The 21014-nt window shown below is 44.8% G+C and overlaps 1 protein-coding gene across 2 annotated transcripts; it reads left to right on the top strand.

Moving 5' to 3' along the window:
• The first annotated feature begins 761 nt into the window (after positions 1-761).
• abat (4-aminobutyrate aminotransferase) lies at positions 762-20934 on the top strand. Of its 2 annotated transcripts, XM_041062112.1 has the most exons (17): positions 762-884; positions 1601-1668; positions 5576-5730; positions 7828-7925; positions 8020-8049; positions 8985-9102; positions 12686-12735; positions 13970-14050; positions 14212-14304; positions 14518-14580; positions 14687-14750; positions 15045-15193; positions 15729-15866; positions 17383-17550; positions 17681-17827; positions 18173-18284; positions 18539-20934. In XM_041062112.1, the coding sequence occupies exons 3-17, from the start codon at positions 5661-5663 to the stop codon at positions 18658-18660; spliced, it is 1503 nt and encodes a 500-aa protein (XP_040918046.1). In that variant the 5' UTR covers positions 762-884; positions 1601-1668; positions 5576-5660; the 3' UTR covers positions 18661-20934. The 2 variants fall into 2 exon arrangements, with proteins under 2 accessions (XP_040918046.1, XP_040918047.1); XM_041062113.1 differs by lacking the exon at positions 1601-1668 and having other exon boundaries at positions 778-884.
• The last annotated feature ends 80 nt before the right edge of the window (positions 20935-21014 follow it).

The following is a 21014-nucleotide window of genomic DNA, read 5'->3' as shown; positions in this document are numbered from 1 at the left end:
CATACAGGTTATTGCCGTGCTCCAGGTTCACCTGTACCTCTGCCAGTTCGAGTCTGCCTACAGGCTCATCCTGCCCGCCCTGCTCCACCACTAAGAGCTGTATTCCTTTTGACAATAAACGTCTATAGACTTTACCCCACCTGTCTTTGTGTTTGAGTGCTGCCGTTGTTTCATGTTGGTGTTAACAGACACATAATGATCAAAGATAACTCTGAAGTTACTTTCAGTGGCACTGGAGGCCAGACCACAGATTAAGTGGCTTGTTGTGGACATAGATGTCTGCTATAAAGTGTTGTGATTCCTAAAATGTTTTGTTGTTGCAGTGTTGTTGTTACTGGGTTTTTTTTTTTTTTGGTGATGTGTTTTCTGCATTGTTGTTGTTTGGCACCTCAGGGCCACCTGGGGGCCTGGAGACACACATGCAAAGGGGACATCCCATAAAACAATGATCTTCTTCCTTCTTCTTCTCCACAGCTGGAAACCTTCTGGTCCTCCAAACCACTTTGGAGCTGTCAGTTGTGTTAAATATGTGACTCAACCACGATCCGTTTGTCTGTAATTTGGAAATAAATCACATCTGCTGAATGTTCAGGCCTATAACTACCGAAGAAAATCTGTTTTCATGGAAGTGTCTGTTTGCTATTTAAATACCAATAAAGATTTGTTTAAAAAAAGAGAGAGAGAGAGAGAGAGAGAAAGAGAGAGAGAGAGAGAGAGAGAGAGAGAGAGAGAGAGAGAGAGAGAGAGAGAACAAGCCCCTCCTCTCGCAGAGAGCAGGCCTGACTGGCACAGACCGGAGACAGACGCTCAGCGCTGCCTTCCGACCTCATCCTGTGTCGCGGGGATCTATAGGCGCAGATCCTGCAGCCGTCGCTGGATCACCGGTAAGTCCTCTAAACGCCTTCACCGCCCACACACGGCTCATCACCGACGGTCGGTGTCGCTGGGATCAGGCCGCTGTCATGTCGCACTCTGACGCTCGCTCGCTCACTCACTCGCTCGCGTCGGTGCAGCGGTTGCGCCGCTGAAGCGTCAAAGCATCGGGGATGCGCAGCGGTCTGCAACGTCCATGTCAGGAGAGCAGCTGACGAAGCATCTGTCTGGATCTTACATTACACACACACACACACACACACACCAGTCCAGATGAGTTAGGCTGCTTTAGTTCCACAGTATGGATCCATGGGCTGTGGAGTGTGATCCAGTCTGATCCAGTGGGAACCAGATTTTTTCAGAAGAAGCCCAGAACCACGAAAAACACTTTGAACAAACAACATCCGTTTAAACAAGTTAACCAAAAAAAAAAAAAAAAAGCCTCAGTCATTTGGATGCTCACACTGCACACGCACACACACACTGTGTGAAATGAGGGAGACTGGCCTGTTTCTTATCAGTGTTCTTAGATCAGAGGAGCAGAGGGGACCTGTGATCCCTGTCTGTGGTCTACATGGATCCCAGACCCACTGCTCCAGCTTCCAACCATAATAAGAGAAGTTTAAAGCTGGTTAAAGATTCAGTGCCGCAGTAACTCAACGTTCAGCACAGGCTGATTAATAGACCACATATTTTTCATGGTAACTTATTGCTGATGTTGTTCCAGGGCCCCTTCAGCTCAGTGAAGGACTTCTGGAGGTCCCTGGACCCGCATTGGAAAACAGAAACCAGCAAGTAAGGAATTTAATCATTAACAGTGAGTTACAGGTGAGGAGGCTTTGACAGGTCCATGATTTACTGAGTCCACCCACCACGTCTGCCCTGCTGTTGTCTTTACTGCTCTGATCAGGATAGAACAAGTACTTCAAGTCCACTGGTTGAAAATTAATAGAACCAGACTTCCCTGATTGCGACTTGTGTGTGTGTTTGCTGTGTTCAGTGTGTGTGCTACAGGCGTATGTGATATGATGCGATGCTGTGCGGTGTAGTCAGTGGAGCTGTTCGTCCGGACTTTTAAACGTCTCCTGATCCGTGTCTCTGTCTGTGGCAGGTTATACCAGGCTCTCAGAACAGTCCAATGCTTGCAGACCAAGTAGCCGGCTCTAGCGGCCCCACTGTTCGATAACACCGCGCTGTAGCTGTGGTTACACAACGACTCTTTTTTTTTTATCAATGCAGTTTCAGGTCACCAGAGGACAGGACAGCAGATCTGACTGTCCCAGACCGGTTTCAAACGAAATGCAAGCAAGCAGAAATTTTGTGTTTATGTCGCACAAAGACACAGCGATCAGAATATATATAATAACATGCACAGGAGATCATTCATGTTTTCAGTTTGTTTTTGAACAATGCTAATGATGGAGCATATCTAACAGAGTCTGGGCATGCTTGTTCTAGGAGCTGGCATCAAACCCAGAAAACAAACCAACTTTAGGTGTAACTTAGAGCAACCAAGAAAGCCTGAGCCGGACGACAGGAGAGGCCTGGATGGGTTTTGGATAAGCAGGTCGGTGCTTGCTGTGGAAATTCAAGTCAGAATCCAGGATGGTCCAGGATCCAGTTTTCTGAGGTGTATAAGGCTCTGGTGTCGGGCAGGCCTCGACTCTTACTGCTAAAAGGATTTAAATCTTATTAAATCCACAAAATGCACAAGATTCTCCGTCCACACAGTCGACCTTTGACTGATTATTTGTGCTGCACAACAAACAGAAAATCATGGTTCAGAATAGAATAATATGTATTCAGTATTTAAGAACAGATTTAGATGTTTCAAAGTTCTCTATCTCTCATCTCTTATCAAAAGAACACCTTATAAATAGATTTGAATGTCACTTTAAAGGCTTCTTTTATCTTATTCTATTCTTTTATCTGGTTTTGTTAGCGGGATGTTTGAGGACGTAAAGGGACATTATTGGAAGGAACCTGTGTGTAACAGACAGATGTGTCTGAACCTGTGGTGGAGGCTCAGGGGCCCGGCACCGACCCGTCAGGAGTCTCTGCAGCCTCCATTCATGGACCAACTGTAGCTTAAACTGAACATTTACACTTTATTGCTAATCTGCTCTGATGCTCAGCACAACTGTGTGCCCCGAGAGCAGCCACACCATCTGTCTCTCTCCCCCACACACTCGCCACACACCACACACACATCTTTCACTTTCTTCTCTCATGTATGGTGCCGGCAAAAGCCGAGTGATCAAACTTTTATCAATGAGACAGCAAGTCATCGTCTCCTTTGGATGACTTTGCAATTCATTGCTCGGCTCCACCGTGAGATGTTCTAAAAAGAAACATCCGAGGAAACAGAAACCCGCTCTGTGATCATCTCTGATAGATGCTAGTGAAATACCGCCGGTTTTTATTCGTGTTCAGTCGATCTGCCGTCTCTTTCAAACCTGAATAACCAACAGCTGCACGGAGACTCTTCACAGAGCAGCATCGTAAGTCAGCAGAGCTTAAAGTTTTAGACTCAATGCTCATTAAAGCAGCTGTAAACACGAACGCTTTACCTTCCAGCAGGCGCTCTTCCTATGGCTGTGTCTGTGAATGAGCATCTACTGCTGTATACAGCAGTTCCTTTGGAACCCACCTTATTTAGAATTCTCTCTTTTCTAGTGCATCCAGTGGATTTAGATTAGTCCTATTTGTGTTTCTCCACACAGCTACATAATGAGGTGAAATTAAAAAAACGCAACTTTGGCTTTGTGTTGATAAATTGGATCATTTTTTTTTGTGGGATGCAGTCTTACAGTCTATGGCTAATTTGGGCTGCAGCTGGACGTCCACAGTGTGAACCAGAACAGTTAAAGTTGTGTGTGTTTTGTTTCAGTTCAGCTCTTTGAGTGATTCTGCAGAAAGTTTGAAGTGAAGAACCTTTGTGGTTTTTCTGTTTCGGGTAATTTATAAAATCGAAAGTCGTCAGCTACCTCGGCCTCAGGGTGCTCGTCACCCCAGGAGGTCCACAAGGTGGCGTCACTAGGGTGGACTGTGCCCCTTCTTTACAGCATGATGAAGAAATGGGCTGCTCCATTCAAATGAGAAGCTGGAGGATGACCTTGGTCCTGGAAGGCCAGTCACTGTTACCACACGGGAGACCACTGACAAGATTCATGACATGGTTGACTAAAAACATGGTCGTACATACCACCACAGAGCTGGGTGTCCATGTCCAGTTATCCACTAACTGAGGTGTCAGCTGACTGGGTCCCAAATCTCCTTGGGTCCCAAGCGGACCCAAGGCGTTTATTTGCATATAGAGCAGGGGAGTGAGATCTGATCACAAGTTTCAGTGGAGACGCATGTGGAGACGCATGTTAATGGCAGGTCTGAACAGGGCCCCTTTCTCCCTGGTCCTCTTAACAACAGGCCACCCACCAATGCACAGCCTCTTGCACCCCCCCCCCCCCCCCCCCCCACCCCCCGGGGGTGTTTTTATTCTGCCGGTACACTTTGTCCGAGCTGCTCGTCGAATGGTTGTATAGCTTTGAAACGCATCGCTGACGTTTTGGGCTCGCTCTGTCCAACGGTATTCGTAACCTTCCGAAACGACTAAATCCAGCTCACACGCTGGCTTCATCATGCGGTGATGAGGACGAAGGAGATGAGAGAGTCAGCGCAGGGTTCGAACTTCTCTCTCTCTCTCCCTCCCTCCCTCCCTCTCTTTGTCGCTTCCTTTTCATCCTCTGTGTAGTGAGTTCACTGCTGTGAAAGCACTGGCTGTCTGAGAACGTGTGCCGGGGTCTCATTGATGGCCGACGTCTCAACCCGCCCTTCAAGCGTGGCTGCTCAGAACCAACTGTAAACACACTTGACTATGTGAAATGTTCAGGCAATAACCAAGACAAACCAGACGAAGCTTTGATGATCTGTGAGTAAAATCCTGAGTTTAAGCTCTAAGTTCTTTCCTGTGATGAGGAACGCCTGAGACTCCCAGCACATGTCTTCCATTAGACCTTGTTACTGTTGCATTTCCTTTGTGTGTTTTTTCGGGATTCCAGCTCATCCCAGTTCAGACACCCTGATCCGTCCCTTCGGCCGTCCTCCCATCACTTTATAATTCACTCCCTCACACAGCCCGCCCCTCCCAGGCAACGGAGATGCAGTCTTGTGTAACTCTCATACTCGAAACCAGTTTCATCCAGTTCATGAGGTGTTGCCAAGAAACCGTCTATGTGTGCGTGTGTGTGTGTGAGTGTGTGTGTGTCTCTGTGTGCGTGTGCATGTGTGTGAAGGGCCAGGGTTTCCCTTTCTCTGTGTGAAAGCAGATAGCTGGAATTTTCCTGTTCTTGCTGCCAGTATTACATAAGAGCAAGAAGATGAAAGAGGAGAGGGAGCAGAGAGCCGTGCTTCTCTCTGCCTCGCTCTGCCCAGTTCCTTACACGTCTTCTTTCACCACAGCTGTCAACAAAAATGTGTAGTAAAGTAGTACATTTCAAGCCTAGAACCTCCTGGACCTTAACCACCGTCCGTCCCTCACCTAAATCTAAAAGTCATTTCATTTTCCTGAACATAAGATGATGATGTCAGCACCATCTCAGCTCTGAAAGGGAAAGACAACACACCTGTATTTGAAATCAGACCGTCCCTGTTTATAGTGGGATGATAAATAATCATTCATCCCTGTTTCTCTCTCTTCCTATAGGAGACTTGGTGAAGTCAGACCCTGAGGGCTGGTCCTTGCCTCTGTCTTGCACTCCCTCCTGTCCGTTGGCGTTGGCAGTTTCGTCATGGCGTCCTCCTTGATCAGCCGTCAGCTTGCTCTCTCCCTACAGAAGAACTTGTGGCTCGGTGCTCCAGGTGAATCCAGAACTCTTACATTTAAACCAAGGCCTTTATAAGGCCACCCTGCTACACCCGCACCTGTATGAAGTATTAATACTCCCGAATGGAACCAAGTTTCAATGAAAATGTTATAATCAGTGTGAATGTTTCACTGACCTCAAGCAGGATGTGGTTATCAGTTCATGTGTTCATAGTGCTGAGAGGCCGGTGACTGAGTGATGTCTCAAAGGTCCTCTTTCCTGTCAATCATCACTAGGCCAATATGTCAGGGTCAGACTGACTGCTTCAGTTTAACTTCTGTTAACAGTTAACAGCACGATTTTTTAGGCGTAGGAGTAAAAGCATTTCTTGAGCCGTGATATTAACCTGTGAAATGTCTCATACATGTGCTGATTATTCAGGAGAGCTCAGCAGGTGTCCTCACCTGTAGCCTTACCTGGAGACGGGAGTTCAGACATTCAGTGGGGAGAGATGTGATTTGTCGCTTGAGCTTTATTAAAAGATTAAAACTTTTACAACAGGGAGATTTGACTGGAACATTGTCTCATGGTGATAAAGCATATAACTGAGAGCGGGCGACCTCTTTTCTGCTGCGTATCTTAATTACAACAGGTATAATCAAGCAGTAGTTCTGTCTGTCTGGAACTCTGTTACAATTAAAGCAAGGTTTCAACATGTGGGACAAGCTTTTATTGTTTACGGTCTGTTTCCTAAGACGGTGACATTACATCATTTATATGTATAATATGTACTACAGAGGAAATGAGTCCGTGTTCTCCATGAAGAGCTGTTTCATAGTGCACAGCAGGTTTGCATCATCACTGCTGTGTGTGTGTGCAGAATTCCACTGCGCTTTTATATGCATCGTAAAACAAAGCGATGGGATACGGCCCAGTGAAATTTACCTGGCTAGTGTTTAAATTACATCCTGCCATGCAGATTGCAGATTTGGAAATGCCACTATTTGATTGAGGCTACGTATTCATCTGGGTGTTTAGATGCATAGATGGTGAGTCTCTTGTACTGTTCAGTCCAGAAGACGATATATACAAATCGCTGCTGGACCTTTAAATCACCGTTTGACTTCATATAACCTCTGACTTTACAGCTTCCTCCAACAGCTTCCATCGAATCATAAAACCTTAAAAAGGGGGAAACTTTGACCACAGTTTGCTATCGAGCTTTTCTCTAGCGGCTGGCAGCGTGGTTCGCAAATGTCAGCAGTTCACTCTTCAGCTGTTGAGTAAGTGGTTTGACAAACAGCCAAAAGATCAAACTCCGATCCCCGAAGTTACTCCACAGCAAGCCAGAGTCTTCGTTTCACTCGTTCACCGTAAGGAATTAGGAGGTCTGTAAGCAGACCCGAAACATTATGACTCTTTAAACACTGCCAGATGATGAAAAGCAGAATATCATCATCTGCTCGCAGAGTCCGTTGCTTACCAGCTTGTACGTACATATTTTTTGGAGGAGGTGTAATGAGCCGCGGCCTCGCAGCCTGGTTCACGCTACAGCTCCACCGTCTACAGGAAGTAGAATTTCAGCTCATGTCCTGAGTCTGTGAGGTTTCAGTGTTAATTAGAGCATCATTAAAAGTCTCAAGTGAAGACTTCATATGGGAGCAGCGGTGCTAGTCTAGGCCAGTCTGCCTCCCTTCAGTCTGTCTTGTTCGCTCTTGCACTCTTGTGTTTGGAGCTTGGATTGTGTTTTATGTTTCCCATGAGGACTCCTGATCCCCGAGGAGTCCAAACCAGCTGAACTGAGGACAATGCTGTGGTTCCGCTACAACAGCAAATCGTAACCATTTCCTTTGAAAACTTGTCCAGTTTGCCTGGAGGGATTTCTGTAGTCCTTTCAGATTTTGGAGTGAGCAACATTTCTGGCTTCACCTGTCTGTCAAAGTGACGGTTTTTTTGTCATACAGACGTGACAACACATTTATGCAAAGCAAGGAAACGCAAAGCCCAGTGAGCCAGAGGGATAAGTCCAGCACCTGTAACAGTCTGTCGGATGTGTGTGTCCTGTCCTCTGTCCATCTGAACTCCAGGGATGATGCAGCACTTCCTGAGCAGTGGTCAGAAACCTTATGTTTTTCTATCTTTTCTCCATCAGGTTGCAGATACGTCAGCAAAGCAGCACCGAAGACCCAGGTAGAGTTTGACTACGATGGACCCTCCATGAAAACTTCAGTTCCTGGGCCACGATCACAAGTAAACGCAAAGACACACAAACACAGATTAAAAAGATTAAAAACACAAATGAGATATTACTGAGTATCACAAAAAAAATCTTTTAAATCTACAGGAGCTGACAAAACAACTGGGAGAAATCCAGGTGAGCTGAGTTATGTGTGTGTGTGTGTGTGTGTATGAAAAGGCTGCTTAGCAGAATTAAAACCAGTTTGACCTGAGTCAGAGTATCATTATCATTATGTATTGAATTAGATGAGTCATAATCAATTTTCTCCCCCCCCCCATCTGGAATTGTGTTAAACATAATAAAGACTGTATCAGTGCTTGTGTGTGTGTGTGTGTGTGCGTGTGTGTGTAGCCAGATGGGATCTACAATTATGTTAACTGAAACAGCATCAGTGAACTAGTTAAATGAACCCCGGAGCGTTAGTGCTGTTCCACATACAGTAGGACTGTCCACTCTTCTAGTGTGTGCAGAGCTTACACAGACATCTGCGGCCTTGTTGTTGTTACACAACTCGTGTGTGTGTAAATTGACATGCAAATGCAGAATCATGTTTCACAAATGCTTTTGCACATGCAAAAAAAAAAACAAAAAAAAAACCAAAAAACATTTGCACATGATCGTACTTTAATGACATCACCATCCAGCGCCGAGCATGTTATGCACTGGGTCCATGAGTAACACTGGGTAGTTCATTGTGGTTTTTGTTGTTGTTGTTGCTCTTTTTGTTTCATAAACAATAATAATTCATGGATAATTCATCCGACTTCACGGCAGATGCCACTTCCTGCTGCAGGCTTTAATTCACATGGGTAACACGTGCTGTTGAGAATAATCACACAGTGATGATACAGACCGTCATGTGAAATAAAGATGGCTGCCTTCTCTTGGCTGATTTGCCAGCTTTTACCACCCATTTGGTGACGTGAACCTATCTATACCCTCCTAATGAAGTCAGGCTAAGAATGGAGAACTTCTCATCTTTCATCTCTGGGTTCACCAAAGATTTCGGACTCTCACGGTGCGATTACTTGCGTGTGTCACACGGCATATTAAAACTTGTCTTTTCCCAGAATGTTGGTGCGATCAACTTCTTCTGTAACTATGAGGAGAGCAGGGGGAACTACCTGGTGGATGTGGACGGCAACCGCATGCTGGATCTCTACACTCAGATCTCCTCCATCCCAATCGGTCAGTAGCAAAAACATCCACACACAGCTACCTGGATGATAGAAGAGGGCTGTATGGACGAAGTCCTCTGTCCATGTGCGATGTTACTTATTACACTATATACAGCTACAGTAAAACTCACCTACCAACAGTTTCTCATTTAAGCTGCCACTGTCACTGTCATCAGTTAAAATGACAAATGTCATCAGCAGCTGCCACTAATTAGGGTTGATGATGCTGTCATTCATATCATATCAATAATTTAAGCTGGTCAGCTTCGTTTTTTTTTAAACAGAAGTATCAGATCAGACTTTGGTATCAGCAGAACAGATATGATAAAAAAAAAAAAAAAAGATTTACAAGTACAAAGACAGTAAAGAGCAAATAGCATTAAGCTGCACAGTGTTTGAAGAGTGCCGTCATAAAGATGTGAGCACAGAGGAGAGAACAGATAAAGGGTGGTCTGGCCATATAAATAGGTTTAGACCCAGTTTTGTGTGTAAATGAATGGATAGTAGGGGGGTTGTGCAGGGGGGGGTAGCCAATGATCTTCTCTCCCGTTCTCACAACCCACTGTAGGACCAACCATACAGTCAGAGGTGCTGCAGCTGCCAAAGCAAGCAATAATGCAGCTCGTCGGGACGCTTTGTATAGAGCCCTGTAGAATGTGGTGAGGGTGGGGGCAGGGAGCTCGGGCTGCGCTCATGTGATTCAGGCTCTTGAATCGATGTTGGAGGAGGTGTTGAGTGACCTGCTCTGGTTATGAACCACCTCTGCTGCAGCAGCAGCAGCACTGATGAACAGAGGGCAGTGATCAGTATTAGCTGTTCTGAAGTCAGAGGTTCCCTGTTCTATCTTCAGCGCTCAGACATTGTCTGCAGACTCCTGGCTTTTGGTAATGCAGCCCACAGCTGTTGTGTCATGAGCAACAACTCAGTGATGTGATTAGATCTGTGTTAGGCAGACCAGTCGTGGGTCATCAGAGTGAAAAGCACTGGACTTGACACATCCTTGGAGGGGGGTGGTGCTGCTGGTGTTGGTACTGAACTGAGGTCATGTTTTTATTTGAAATCTCATTTTACACTCTCCATTTAATATAAGTAAGTGCAAGTTGCTTGACAGAGCAGGAAGAGGAGGAGTTTAGACTTGTTGGTTGTATTTCACAAACCTCTGAATGTGGTCTGGTTGATCTGATACTACCAGCTGGAGATGCTCATTAGATTCAGGTTGTTGTCCAGTGTTTGTCTGTGTGAGTCACTGATTCAGTTGTTGTCCAGTGTTTGTCTGTGTGAGTCACTGATTCAGTTGTTGTCCAGTGTTTGTCTGTGTGAGTCACTGATTCAGTTGTTGTCCAGTGTTTGTCTGTGTGAGCCACTGATTCAGTTGTTGTCCAGTGTTTGTCTGTGTGAGCCACTGATTCAGTTGTTGTCCAGTGTTTGTCTGTGTGAGCCACTGATTCAGTTGTTGTCCAGTGTTTGTCTGTGTGAGTCACTGATTCAGTTGTTGTCCAGTGTTTGTCTGTGTGAGTCACTGATTCAGTTGTTGTCCAGTGTTTGTCTGTGTGAGTCACTGATTCAGTTGTTGTCCAGTGTTTGTCTGTGTGAGCCACTGATTCAGTTGTTGTCCAGTGTTTGTCTGTGTGAGCCACTGATTCAGTTGTTGTCCAGTGTTTGTCTGTGTGAGTCACTGCTCCTGATTGATTGAAGAATTCAATGTGACAAATGTCATGGTTTGGAAAATGCTCTGATGCTTTGTGTAAAACAGATATTCAGACGCCCAGTGGTGCAAAGACAAAGCGCTACTTCCACCATGATTAGCATTATTATATATGTCAGTGGTTTTGGCTCCGGGGCCTCAGGACCCCCCCCCCCCCCCCGCCCCCCCTTGACAGAAGGGTCTTTGTATCAACCAGGAACTCTCACTGAATTCATTCGGTAGCTAAAAGGGCCTGACAGCTGGAGTCTGTAACAAACTGTCTACTTCTCAGAATGCGTAGGAATAAGTAGAATTATTTTGGACCATACCAGGCACCAGTACTTCATTCTCCGCTCTCTACAAAAAGCACAGGATGATTACATGTCTTTCAACATGTCTGTGCTATGTGTCCAAAATAACAAACAAAGCTCAAAAGGCTTCTGATAGCTGAGCCTGATTTCAAGGATGTTATTTATGAGCTGTAATGTTTTTTTTTTTTCACATATGAAGTGATGCTGTTTCAGATGTTACACTAATAAGCTGACATGTGGGGAATATTGAGAATTAACCAGCATCTTGTGTGTGTGTTCTATTTGTCATCTGGATGGACGTCCTCCAAGCTTTGTGGACTGGAGATCTGCCCTCCAGCATTCAAACGGCTTACATGGAAAACAGAATGAGCGTGAAGCCTTCGTTTCCTGTTCTCTGTCCCTCCGTCCTGCGCGTGCATGTGTGTGTGTTTGTGAGTGTGTGTGTGTGTGTGCGTGTGTGTGTGTGTGTGTGTGTGTCTGTGTTTTTAAGGGTCAGCTGGGGAAAACTAGACTTTGAGGGGTAGTGTGAACTTAATTCCACATGTGGATGGAAGGATGTGTACTGACCTATCCTTATTCCTCATATTGGGTTATTCACACCAGACCATGCAACCCCACATGAGAAATTCATGGTAAGAAAAAGAGCAGAGCGTTGAAGCTGAGAATGTGTAGGAACCTCAGACGAGAGGGAAGCTTCACTGTCCCTTACTGCACTCTGCTGGTTGGAAGCGGAACAGCACAGCAGTTTATGTAAGGCAGCCTGATCAGTTTAGGTAAGATTCAAGATTCAAATCTTTATTGTCATGTGCTCAGAAAACACAGTTAGGGTAGTGAAAGCTTTTCACTGAAGGGTCCACTGTAACAGATCCTGACGGTCTGAATATAACAGTACATCTGGAAAATATTAAAAAAAATATGTATTTTAAACATTTAAACATTTCTACACTAACCTGCACCCATCAGAACCTGATCTGAATCAGGACAAATCCACACTGTTCAGCCACAGCTGACAGAGGACTGAAAGCAGCTCACTTCATCATACGCCAGGGGAAGCCATCGGCTCCCTGCCGCTTTGTCCATGGGAAAGATCTTCTACAAACCCCTCTGCTCTATTTTAGTTCCACTTCTCTTCACAGAAGAATAGCTGACGTCAAACAGACTCCCTGCTGACATCAATACTGCCATAATTACACTTCTCCTAAACCTCCCCTCCTCCAGCAAAAAAGATCCCGGCTCACCATATTGTTATCGTCAAAAATGTTTTTACCTAACAGTTATTTTCTGTTTCAGTGTATATTTGTTTCTCCCTGTTTATTTGTGGACACGCCCGATGTGACGTGCTCAACTTTCATTTTTATATATACAGCTTGAATTCCTGATTATCTGATGCCTAATTTTGACAGCTGTCTCATAACATGTTAAGGTTACATGTGTGAAAACTCCTCCTCGGCCTTCATGGGATATTTCATAGGGAATCGTGTACGCGATGTGGCTCACACTGTGTCTAACCAGAGCCTGTTGGCTGCAGATACAGATAATCCAGTGATAAAAGTTGTTCAGCTTCCATCTCTCCTCACTCCCAATCTGTCCTCCCTCAGGCTACAACCACCCTGCTCTCCTCAAGCTGATGACCAACCCCAACAATCTGGTAGGTCCTCTGCACACACCACACGTCATTCAGGTCATCAGCTACAGTGAGTGTGGAACGGTACTGTGTACTACTGAGTGATAAAGTGTACATCAGTCCAGTAAGAGTACGTTATTCCAAATGTGTTCACAGAAAATAGTGGATTGTGTTTTATTGTTGCTAGGCAACATCTAGCTAATGAGGAAGACAGGTTTTTGACAGGTTTTAAAACCAGGAAAGAGAAATTTCACTGTTCATCTCAAGAACAGAGAATAGTGATGTGTTCTACTACATTTTATTATTCAGACTGTCTGTCCAGAGGAGATAATGGTATAGCTCTCTCTCTCTCTATTTCTCTCTCTTCCACATACAGAGACTTCCTTTCTCCCCTCTATTACAAACTCACTGTCTCTCTCTCTATTATATGTGACCTCTCCACATTGGTGACATTTCCTCTTTAGTCTTCTGTCCTTTCCTCTGTGGATGTCTCTGAGACGGCATGGTGGTGCAGTGGTTAGCACTGTCGCCTCACAGCAAGAAGGGCCCGGTCTGGGCCCTTCTGTGTGGAGTTTGCATGTTCTCCCTGTGCCTGCGTGGATTCTCTCCGGGTACTCCGGCTTCCTCCCACAATACCAATTACATGCATGGGATAGATTAATTGGCTACTCTAAACTGCCCGTAGGCAATTGTGTGGTTTTGCATGTGTGGTTGTCTGTGTTTGTGTGTCAGCCCAGTCCAGACCCACAGTCATAGTCCCCCGCGACCCTGACAGAGGATTAAGCGGTAGAAAATGAATGAATGAATGTCTCTGAGACATCACTTCAAGTTATTGTAAATCATCTTTCCTCTTCCTAGCCTTAGTTGGTTAGTACATCCAGATTTAGTACACCTAGATTACTGAGAAGCTATTTTATATAACCCGTGTATAACCTGTCTGGTTACTAAAAGTTAATTCACACCTTCCAACCAAAAAGAATCCGGAGATTTCAGTGGCTGTGGTGTCATAACTAATAATTAGCTGTGCTGTGAACAGAATAATCCACTCTCACACTTGAAAATAAAATATGGCACAGAGCCTAAGAACATGGAAATAGATTCTGAGATTCTTGAGACTCGAAAGCATGTGTGTGATCTGTAATAACCTCATGGTTCTGATCATCCCATGTGTTTACAGGACAGTAGGACATTGTCCTGAGGAGTAGTTTAGTGTGTTTAGCATGCGTGTGTTAATTTGTGTTTTCTGTCCTTCTTTCAGAGCACATTTGTGAACCGACCTGCGCTGGGAATCCTGCCGCCGGAGAACTTTCCAGACAAACTCACTGAAAGTCTTCTCTCAGTTAGTAACACACACACACACACAGTTGAGATATAATGTTAATAATATAGAATAGTGATGTTGTAGTATTTAAATGGAGCTCAGATTGGTCTTTTGTGGTTGTGAGTGTTCAGTTAGTGCTGTGTGAGCGTGGTGCTACAGTCTGTCCTCCCTCCCCTCAGGTGGCTCCCAGTGGAATGAGTCGGGTTCAGACCATGGCCTGTGGCTCCTGCTCCAATGAGAATGCCTTCAAAGCCATGTTTATCTGGTACAGGGTGAGTGAGTACACTGCGTTAACCACGGTTAACATGACTAACATGGTTAACCAGGTAACATTATTTCCTAATTGGTAACAGTTACATACCATTTGTTTCAGACATAAATGTTTGATTGGATTAGAACTTAAACAGTATCTCAGCAACCGGATGTGAATGTAGCTTCATCTCTGTGTGTGAGATCCTGACACCTGTGCCGGCTTCTTGTTATAGAACAAGGAGCGAGGCCACAACATTCCATCTGATGAAGACCTCAGCACCTGCATGATAAACCAGGTGAGGGGGGAGGGGGGGGGGATCTCACCACCTATCAGAATACTTTTTGATTTCCTGTTAGATTGTTCGAAATACTTTCAAATTCCTCTGTGTTTCTCTGTCTTAGGCCCCGGGTTGTCCAGACCTCAGTGTTTTATCTTTTATGGGAGGTTTCCATGGAAGAACCATGGGTATGTTCAACTCAGATCACTGCTGTTCCTCCAGTCGTTTCTGCTGCTGTGGTCAGATGGACTAACTCACCTTAGAGCTAGAGGACATGTCATGTCTGAACAGAGCCAGAGTGAAGCCTACTCATGACAGAGGCTTGTTCAGAGCGTCTCATTGGCTGAGCTGCTCCAAAAGTCATATACCATACATTCATCCCATTCATTACACCTGGTGAACAACCATTGAAACTGCGAGGCCAATGGATTGTTGCAACACTGTAGATTCATGGATATAACATAATACTTTTCCTTGTTCAGGTTGCTTGGCAACAACACACTCAAAAGCAATCCACAAGTTGGATGTGCCATCATTTGATTGGCCCATCGCCCCATTCCCCAGACTGCAGTACCCTCTGGAGGAGTTTACCAGAGAGAATGCACAGGAAGAGGCTCGCTGTCTGGAGGAGGTAGGCTGTGTGTGCAGAGCAGGTGGTGGACTGTGGGTGTGTGTGTGTGTGTGTGTGCGCAGTCATGAATAACAGCTGCAAAGCAACAAATATAGAATTAAATGAAGTTTCTCAATCAAAGGCTGACTGCTGTCTGTGTAAGTTCTCATCCAGTGCAGGTCATAGTTAGACTGTGGGATGCATTTTCAGACAACACATGGCAAAAATAAAAGTTGTCCCAGCCTTTCCACACCTCTTCATCCGACAGGTGGATGCTGGGACTGCAGCTTCTTTGGTCACCCTGTGTAGACCACCTCATGTGACCCAGTAAGATTTAGGAGTGCTGTCACCTTTTATTTTCCAAACTGATGTAGACACTATACTTACATCAGGTTTATGTCCTCAGGGGAAAAGTTGCTGTTAGTAGCCTGTGTGATTCATATGCTTAGTTGTGTTACCATCACCTGGCTGTGTGTTATGTTAATAGGCTATTCCTTAACCTGTGTGTGTGTGTGTGTGTGTGTGTGTGTGTGTGTGTCTTGCATGCTCCCCTCAGGTGGAGGATCTGATTGTGAAGTGGAGGCAGAAGGGGAAGCCTGTGGCAGGGATTGTAATTGAACCCATCCAGGCTGAAGGTGGAGATAACCACGCCTCTCCAAACTTCTTCAGAAGCCTCCGCAACATCGCACGCAAGGTACCACTTATCACTATGGCAACAGATCCTTTTAAAGGACTTCAGCTTGTTTTGAAAGGTATACTGACTCAACAGCCTCAGACACTACAGTGCTCACACCAAATGCATCAGTATTCTGAGTGATAGCGTACAGTAGTCGTCCTTTGGCAAAGTAACAGCTTCTTACAATAAAGCAGTGGGTGTTGAATTGGGGGATGGGCCTCCCTGCGGGGCGTAGAGCCACCAGGGGAAAATATGGAGTGAAACTAAGCTGAATAAATATGATTCATAAAGAGAAAAGAGAAACAAACAAGAGTCTGCTGATGCTGTCGTTCTGACCTTTATTTCCCTCTGGTGGTGGGGCCGTGAACTTTTTTTCAGCTTCTAAAGGGGGATGTGCCAGAAGTCATGTGAGAAGCACTGGAATAAAGTAATAATGCGATGATCTGTACTGGGCTGTGTTATATTATGCGAGGTGCTCTTTGAGTGCAGCAGGAGAATAGAGTGAGATTGTAGAGTTCTGCTGAGCCCACACCTTTACCACAAACTGTATACTCACCTGTAGTACTATCCACACACCAATGATTGTGAGTTGACCTTCTTGTGACTTTGACTCTGTTGTATTTCACTCGACCCAACATGGATTCCAAGGCTGCGGGACAGTCATGAACATTTTAGAGACAAGTAGAGCAAATGTCCATGGGCAAGATCTTAGGCAAAGGAAGTGTTAGCCAAGGGAATGGAAATGTGCCAAAGCACTCGATAAGCCAGCCATAAACCGGGGGAGGGGGGGCACAGGCCAAGAGATGACCACAGCCTGAGCAAGGAGTTTTAGATATCACTGAGACAGACAGGTCTGAGCTGAGCCGGTCGAGTCGTCGATTCCTGCAGTACTGCAGAGGAAAGAATGTGTTGCTTGGACTCTCCTCGTTGCCATTTCACTTTATATGGACACATATATGGACACATATAAGGACACAAAATAGAGAAGTGCTGTACCAGAGGCGTCTAGTTTGGATAGGGCAGTTTGGTGGTTCACCATGTCAGAGACGGGTGATATGTCCAGCAAGATGAGCAGTGATGACTGGACCGTCGCCGTCCTCGGGTTTCTTCGCTGACTGCAGTGTGGTTTCAGTGGAAGAACTGCCATTGAAACCAAACTGGTCTGGATCAAGTTGATTATTTTGAGAGAGGAGGACTGAGACTTGGGTGAAAACCACACGTTACAGAACCTTAGATAGGAAGGTTAGTAGTGAGAATGGTCTGAAATCCCAGTGTATTCTGAACGATTTGGGAAGTGTGTGCTTTTTAATTTCTTGTTAAATGCCGGATTTGTTCTGTAGTAAAATGGTCACCATATACATTTGTAGCCTACCAGACATGAACACTGTCAGCAACTGGTCACAGCTACCTTAAGGTTCTGGTGCAGGTCTACCATGCATCATGGTGGCCTCCTTTTCCATCCTTCCCTCCTTTATGATCTGTCTCCCTGGCTCACTTTCATGTGTCTCAGTCTTCTAACCTTTTGTCTCCCCAGCATGGCTGTGCTTTCCACGTGGATGAAGTCCAGACTGGTGGGGGGACCACAGGAAAGTTTTGGGCCCATGAGCACTGGGGCATGGATGATCCTGCAGACGTTGTCTCCTTCAGCAAGAAGCTTCTGACTGGTGGCTACTACCACAAGGATGAATTACAGGCTGATAAGGTTTGTCTTCAAACGCGTGTCCTATACAGTTGACTTTACATTACTTGGAGTGTTATGCCACTGTCCTTTTAAAAGATGTTTATGAGGTTATGGACACTTTTTATTTTGTATGTGTTGTCTTTTTCTTCAGGCATACCGTATCTTTAACACATGGATGGGTGACCCGTCCAAGAACCTGTTCCTAGCTGAGGTTATCAATGTGATTCGCAGAGAAAGTCTCCTGGAGGAGGTGACCCGTTCTGGGAAAACCTTGCTAAATGGTCTTTATGAGCTACAGGTAGTGTGCTTTATACAGGTGTTTGTTTTATGTCTTCAGGTTCACACTGCATATACTGTCTGTGAGAAACTGGGAGTGTGATCAGTGGATCAGAGTATATACTGAAGGTGTCATTTAACTCTAACTCTAACCCTAAATTTCATCTTCAGTTTTGTCCTAAATTTATTATCTTTTTTTTTTTTGCACAGTAACAAAAAAAGAACCAATAAGAAAATCAGTAAAGTACCAGACCATTTTATGTTCTCACTCACAAACCGGCTTATTGTAGTTAACATGGATTATGTGTAATTTATGTTATGACCTAAAAATGTGTATGAACATGACCTACATGCGTCTGGTCCCCAGGCTCAATACCCCGGCATACTGAGCCGCGCTCGAGGGCAGGGGACCTTCTGTGCCGTTGATATCTGTGATGACGCAACACGCAACAGCCTCTTGCTCAAGGCCAGAGACAAAGGTATGAAGTACATCACCATACATCAATATTTTTTTTTTTCTTCTTTGTGGGACAGCCGCTGAGATACACCCTCTCATGTTGAGTGGATACTGCATTTCAGTATAGAGTCATGGATTGGCCTTGAAGCTTGGCCCCTGCTGTGGGGGGATGTACTGGCAATACAATAAGCATCATGGCACAGCTAAAGGATGCTATTCTTGTTTAGTCAAAGGCTACCTTTGTGGCTGTACAGTAACAGTGTGGGTCATTGACAGGTGTCCTCCTGGGAGGGTGTGGGGACCGATCGATCCGTTTCCGTCCAGCTCTGGTTTTCAAGGAGTACCACGCTCACATCTTCCTCAACGTCTTCAGCGACGTGTTGGCCCAGCACAAATAAATCCTGACCCTGAAGGAACCTGACTGACACTACATGAGCCTGAGTTCATACCAGAAGGGAAGGAGGGAAACTGCAGACAAGCCCATGACATGATAAGCACAATCCACTCGATAGCTCACTCAGAGATCCCACACAACCTCTGCTTCAAAATCCAGGGCCAGGTTCAGATTATAACGGTAAAGACTGGCCCGGTCTTCATCTCCTTAGCCAGAAATGATAAAACGGTGATGTCCTCTTACCTGTGCTGCCATAAAACCACTCAGAACAGGTTTACCAGAGGGTACTGTCGCGGTAGCTGAGAATCTCACACAATCTTCATGTTTCTGTAAAACTCATCTATTGAAATGACTTCAAATACCAGAACCTTTCACATCTGGATCCTTGTACTCTGGATGAAGTCCTGGCAGATTTTGCTTGTGTTTACTGACAATATAGTTTTTCCCTACCAACGTCTTAATGTATAACATTCTAAAGAGGCTAGTTTGGCTGTTTTAGCTAAGAATGATGTCCATCTTCTACACTGGGACATCACACAACACGCATTTCCCAAAATGTAGCAGTTTGATGTTCAGACTAACTGTTGTCATTTTGTTATTTCCTTTAAACAATCAGTGGTGGGTCGCGTCCGGGCCGACATCGTTTTCAGTTGGAGAGCCGTTGATGCTTCTCACATCCGTTGAAGACGTGTTGATTTAAAAGGCATTTGTTTTGGAAGTCGACGACCTGTTAAGCTCTGTTCATCTCATCCACAGTTGTCTCCTTTTTTTGTGGCAATTGTTCTGGTTCTGGCACAGAGAGATGACGTCCCCTTTCTTAGTCTGGCCTACAAAGCTCTTGAACAGTTTGGATGGGGTTTTTTTTTTTTTTTTTCCCAATGTGGAAGGAGCTGTCAATGTGCACAACACCAGACCTTGTTGAATCATTAAATAAATCTGAGATGTCTGAGGTTCAGTGGTCTAGAACCAGGCTAAAAAAAAAATGTGGGTCTGTTCCTTTTACAGTTAGCGCAGACTTAGATAAATGTAAATAAGACTTCAAAAATCCCAAATCCCTAATTTAACAGCTCAGAACAAAGTCTTACGTACAGCGTTATTTAGTTCTTATGTGCCGGCTTTATCCCACCACCTGACTCACAGTCGCAGAGGTGATCACAGGTCGACTGTGTGTTTGTTTAAAGAAGGCAGATTTCAAACTGGCCCCACAGCTCTGTGTCAGTGATGACTTTATGTAGGAACACACCTTACAGCTAAAGATACCAGCCTGCATGTCATTTAATGCTGCCCATTAGAAATGTCCTTGTAATGATTCTGACTGTTGTGTTGCTCTTAATAGGAATGACTTTTCAGCTTGAAATGTTGTAGCCCAGAAAAATGTGAATCTTAAACGGACCATGAAAATGTCATAGATTATTTAGTGCCTGCATGTTAGTTAAATGTGCTTCTTTTCTTTTTTTCTTTTTTTTTTTTTTTCCTTTGCTGCTGGCTCAGATGAGAGCAGCCATCAAAAATTTGCACAATGCAACTTTTCATGGTCAAGTCTCACTTGATGATGATTTCCAACACCTCTCCACACATCTACGACAGAACAGATACATAGTCTCATAATCAGTAGTGTTTTTTTAATAACTAACAAGTTGCCGATCAGGTTTGGTCCTCGACCCCTGGGACTGTCTCATGCACTGCTCTTTACACTACACTTTGAAAACACTTACAGAAAAAGCACAGATCTCACCTCTGTGTTGCTTGTCGAGGTGAGTTTTTTGCCGCCCCCCCACATTCCACATTCAAAAACTTTGAGAAGCGACATAAAGGTGACCTTTATGTTTCATCCTAAGTGTTTTCATACAGTATTTTTCACTTCGATAAGAGAAAAGAGGTGAAGACTAACTGGTTGGTTTGGCAAATGCATGTCTGGTTGACTCCAAATCAGCATGCAGCCCCAACACCCTGAGCTTTCCTGTGGGAACCTTCTAGGAATGTCTCCCACACAGTGGGAGAGGCAGACCGAGACTCACCTAACTGTGGCTACGTTGCTGAGCTTGAACTTTTAAGCACAGGTCCGTCAAACAGGCGCAGTCTGTAAAAACATTAGATCACAGGTAATACAGTCTTAAACAACCTTAAACAACAGCACAAATTCTATCAGTACCTGCTATTTAAATTTTGTAAATCTGCTCATGCTGATGTTCTGCTGGTGGCGTAGAACTCGTCAGACGTTCATCGGTGTCTGTGAATGTTTCATGGAGCTTTTAGGCAAGTGTTAGGAATGTGCAGAGAAAAAAAAAAGAAAGTGTCACCACGGTGATTTCTATCTTATTAACTTCCTACAATCTAATACAAATAAATATGAATATA

The sequence above is a fragment of the Toxotes jaculatrix genome, chromosome 18 (genome assembly GCF_017976425.1).
Source record: "Toxotes jaculatrix isolate fToxJac2 chromosome 18, fToxJac2.pri, whole genome shotgun sequence".
In the NCBI taxonomy this organism is placed as follows: Eukaryota; Metazoa; Chordata; class Actinopteri; family Toxotidae; genus Toxotes; species Toxotes jaculatrix.
The sequence above is the reverse complement of the archived record's forward strand: the minus strand, read 5'-3'. Positions and strand labels throughout refer to the sequence as shown.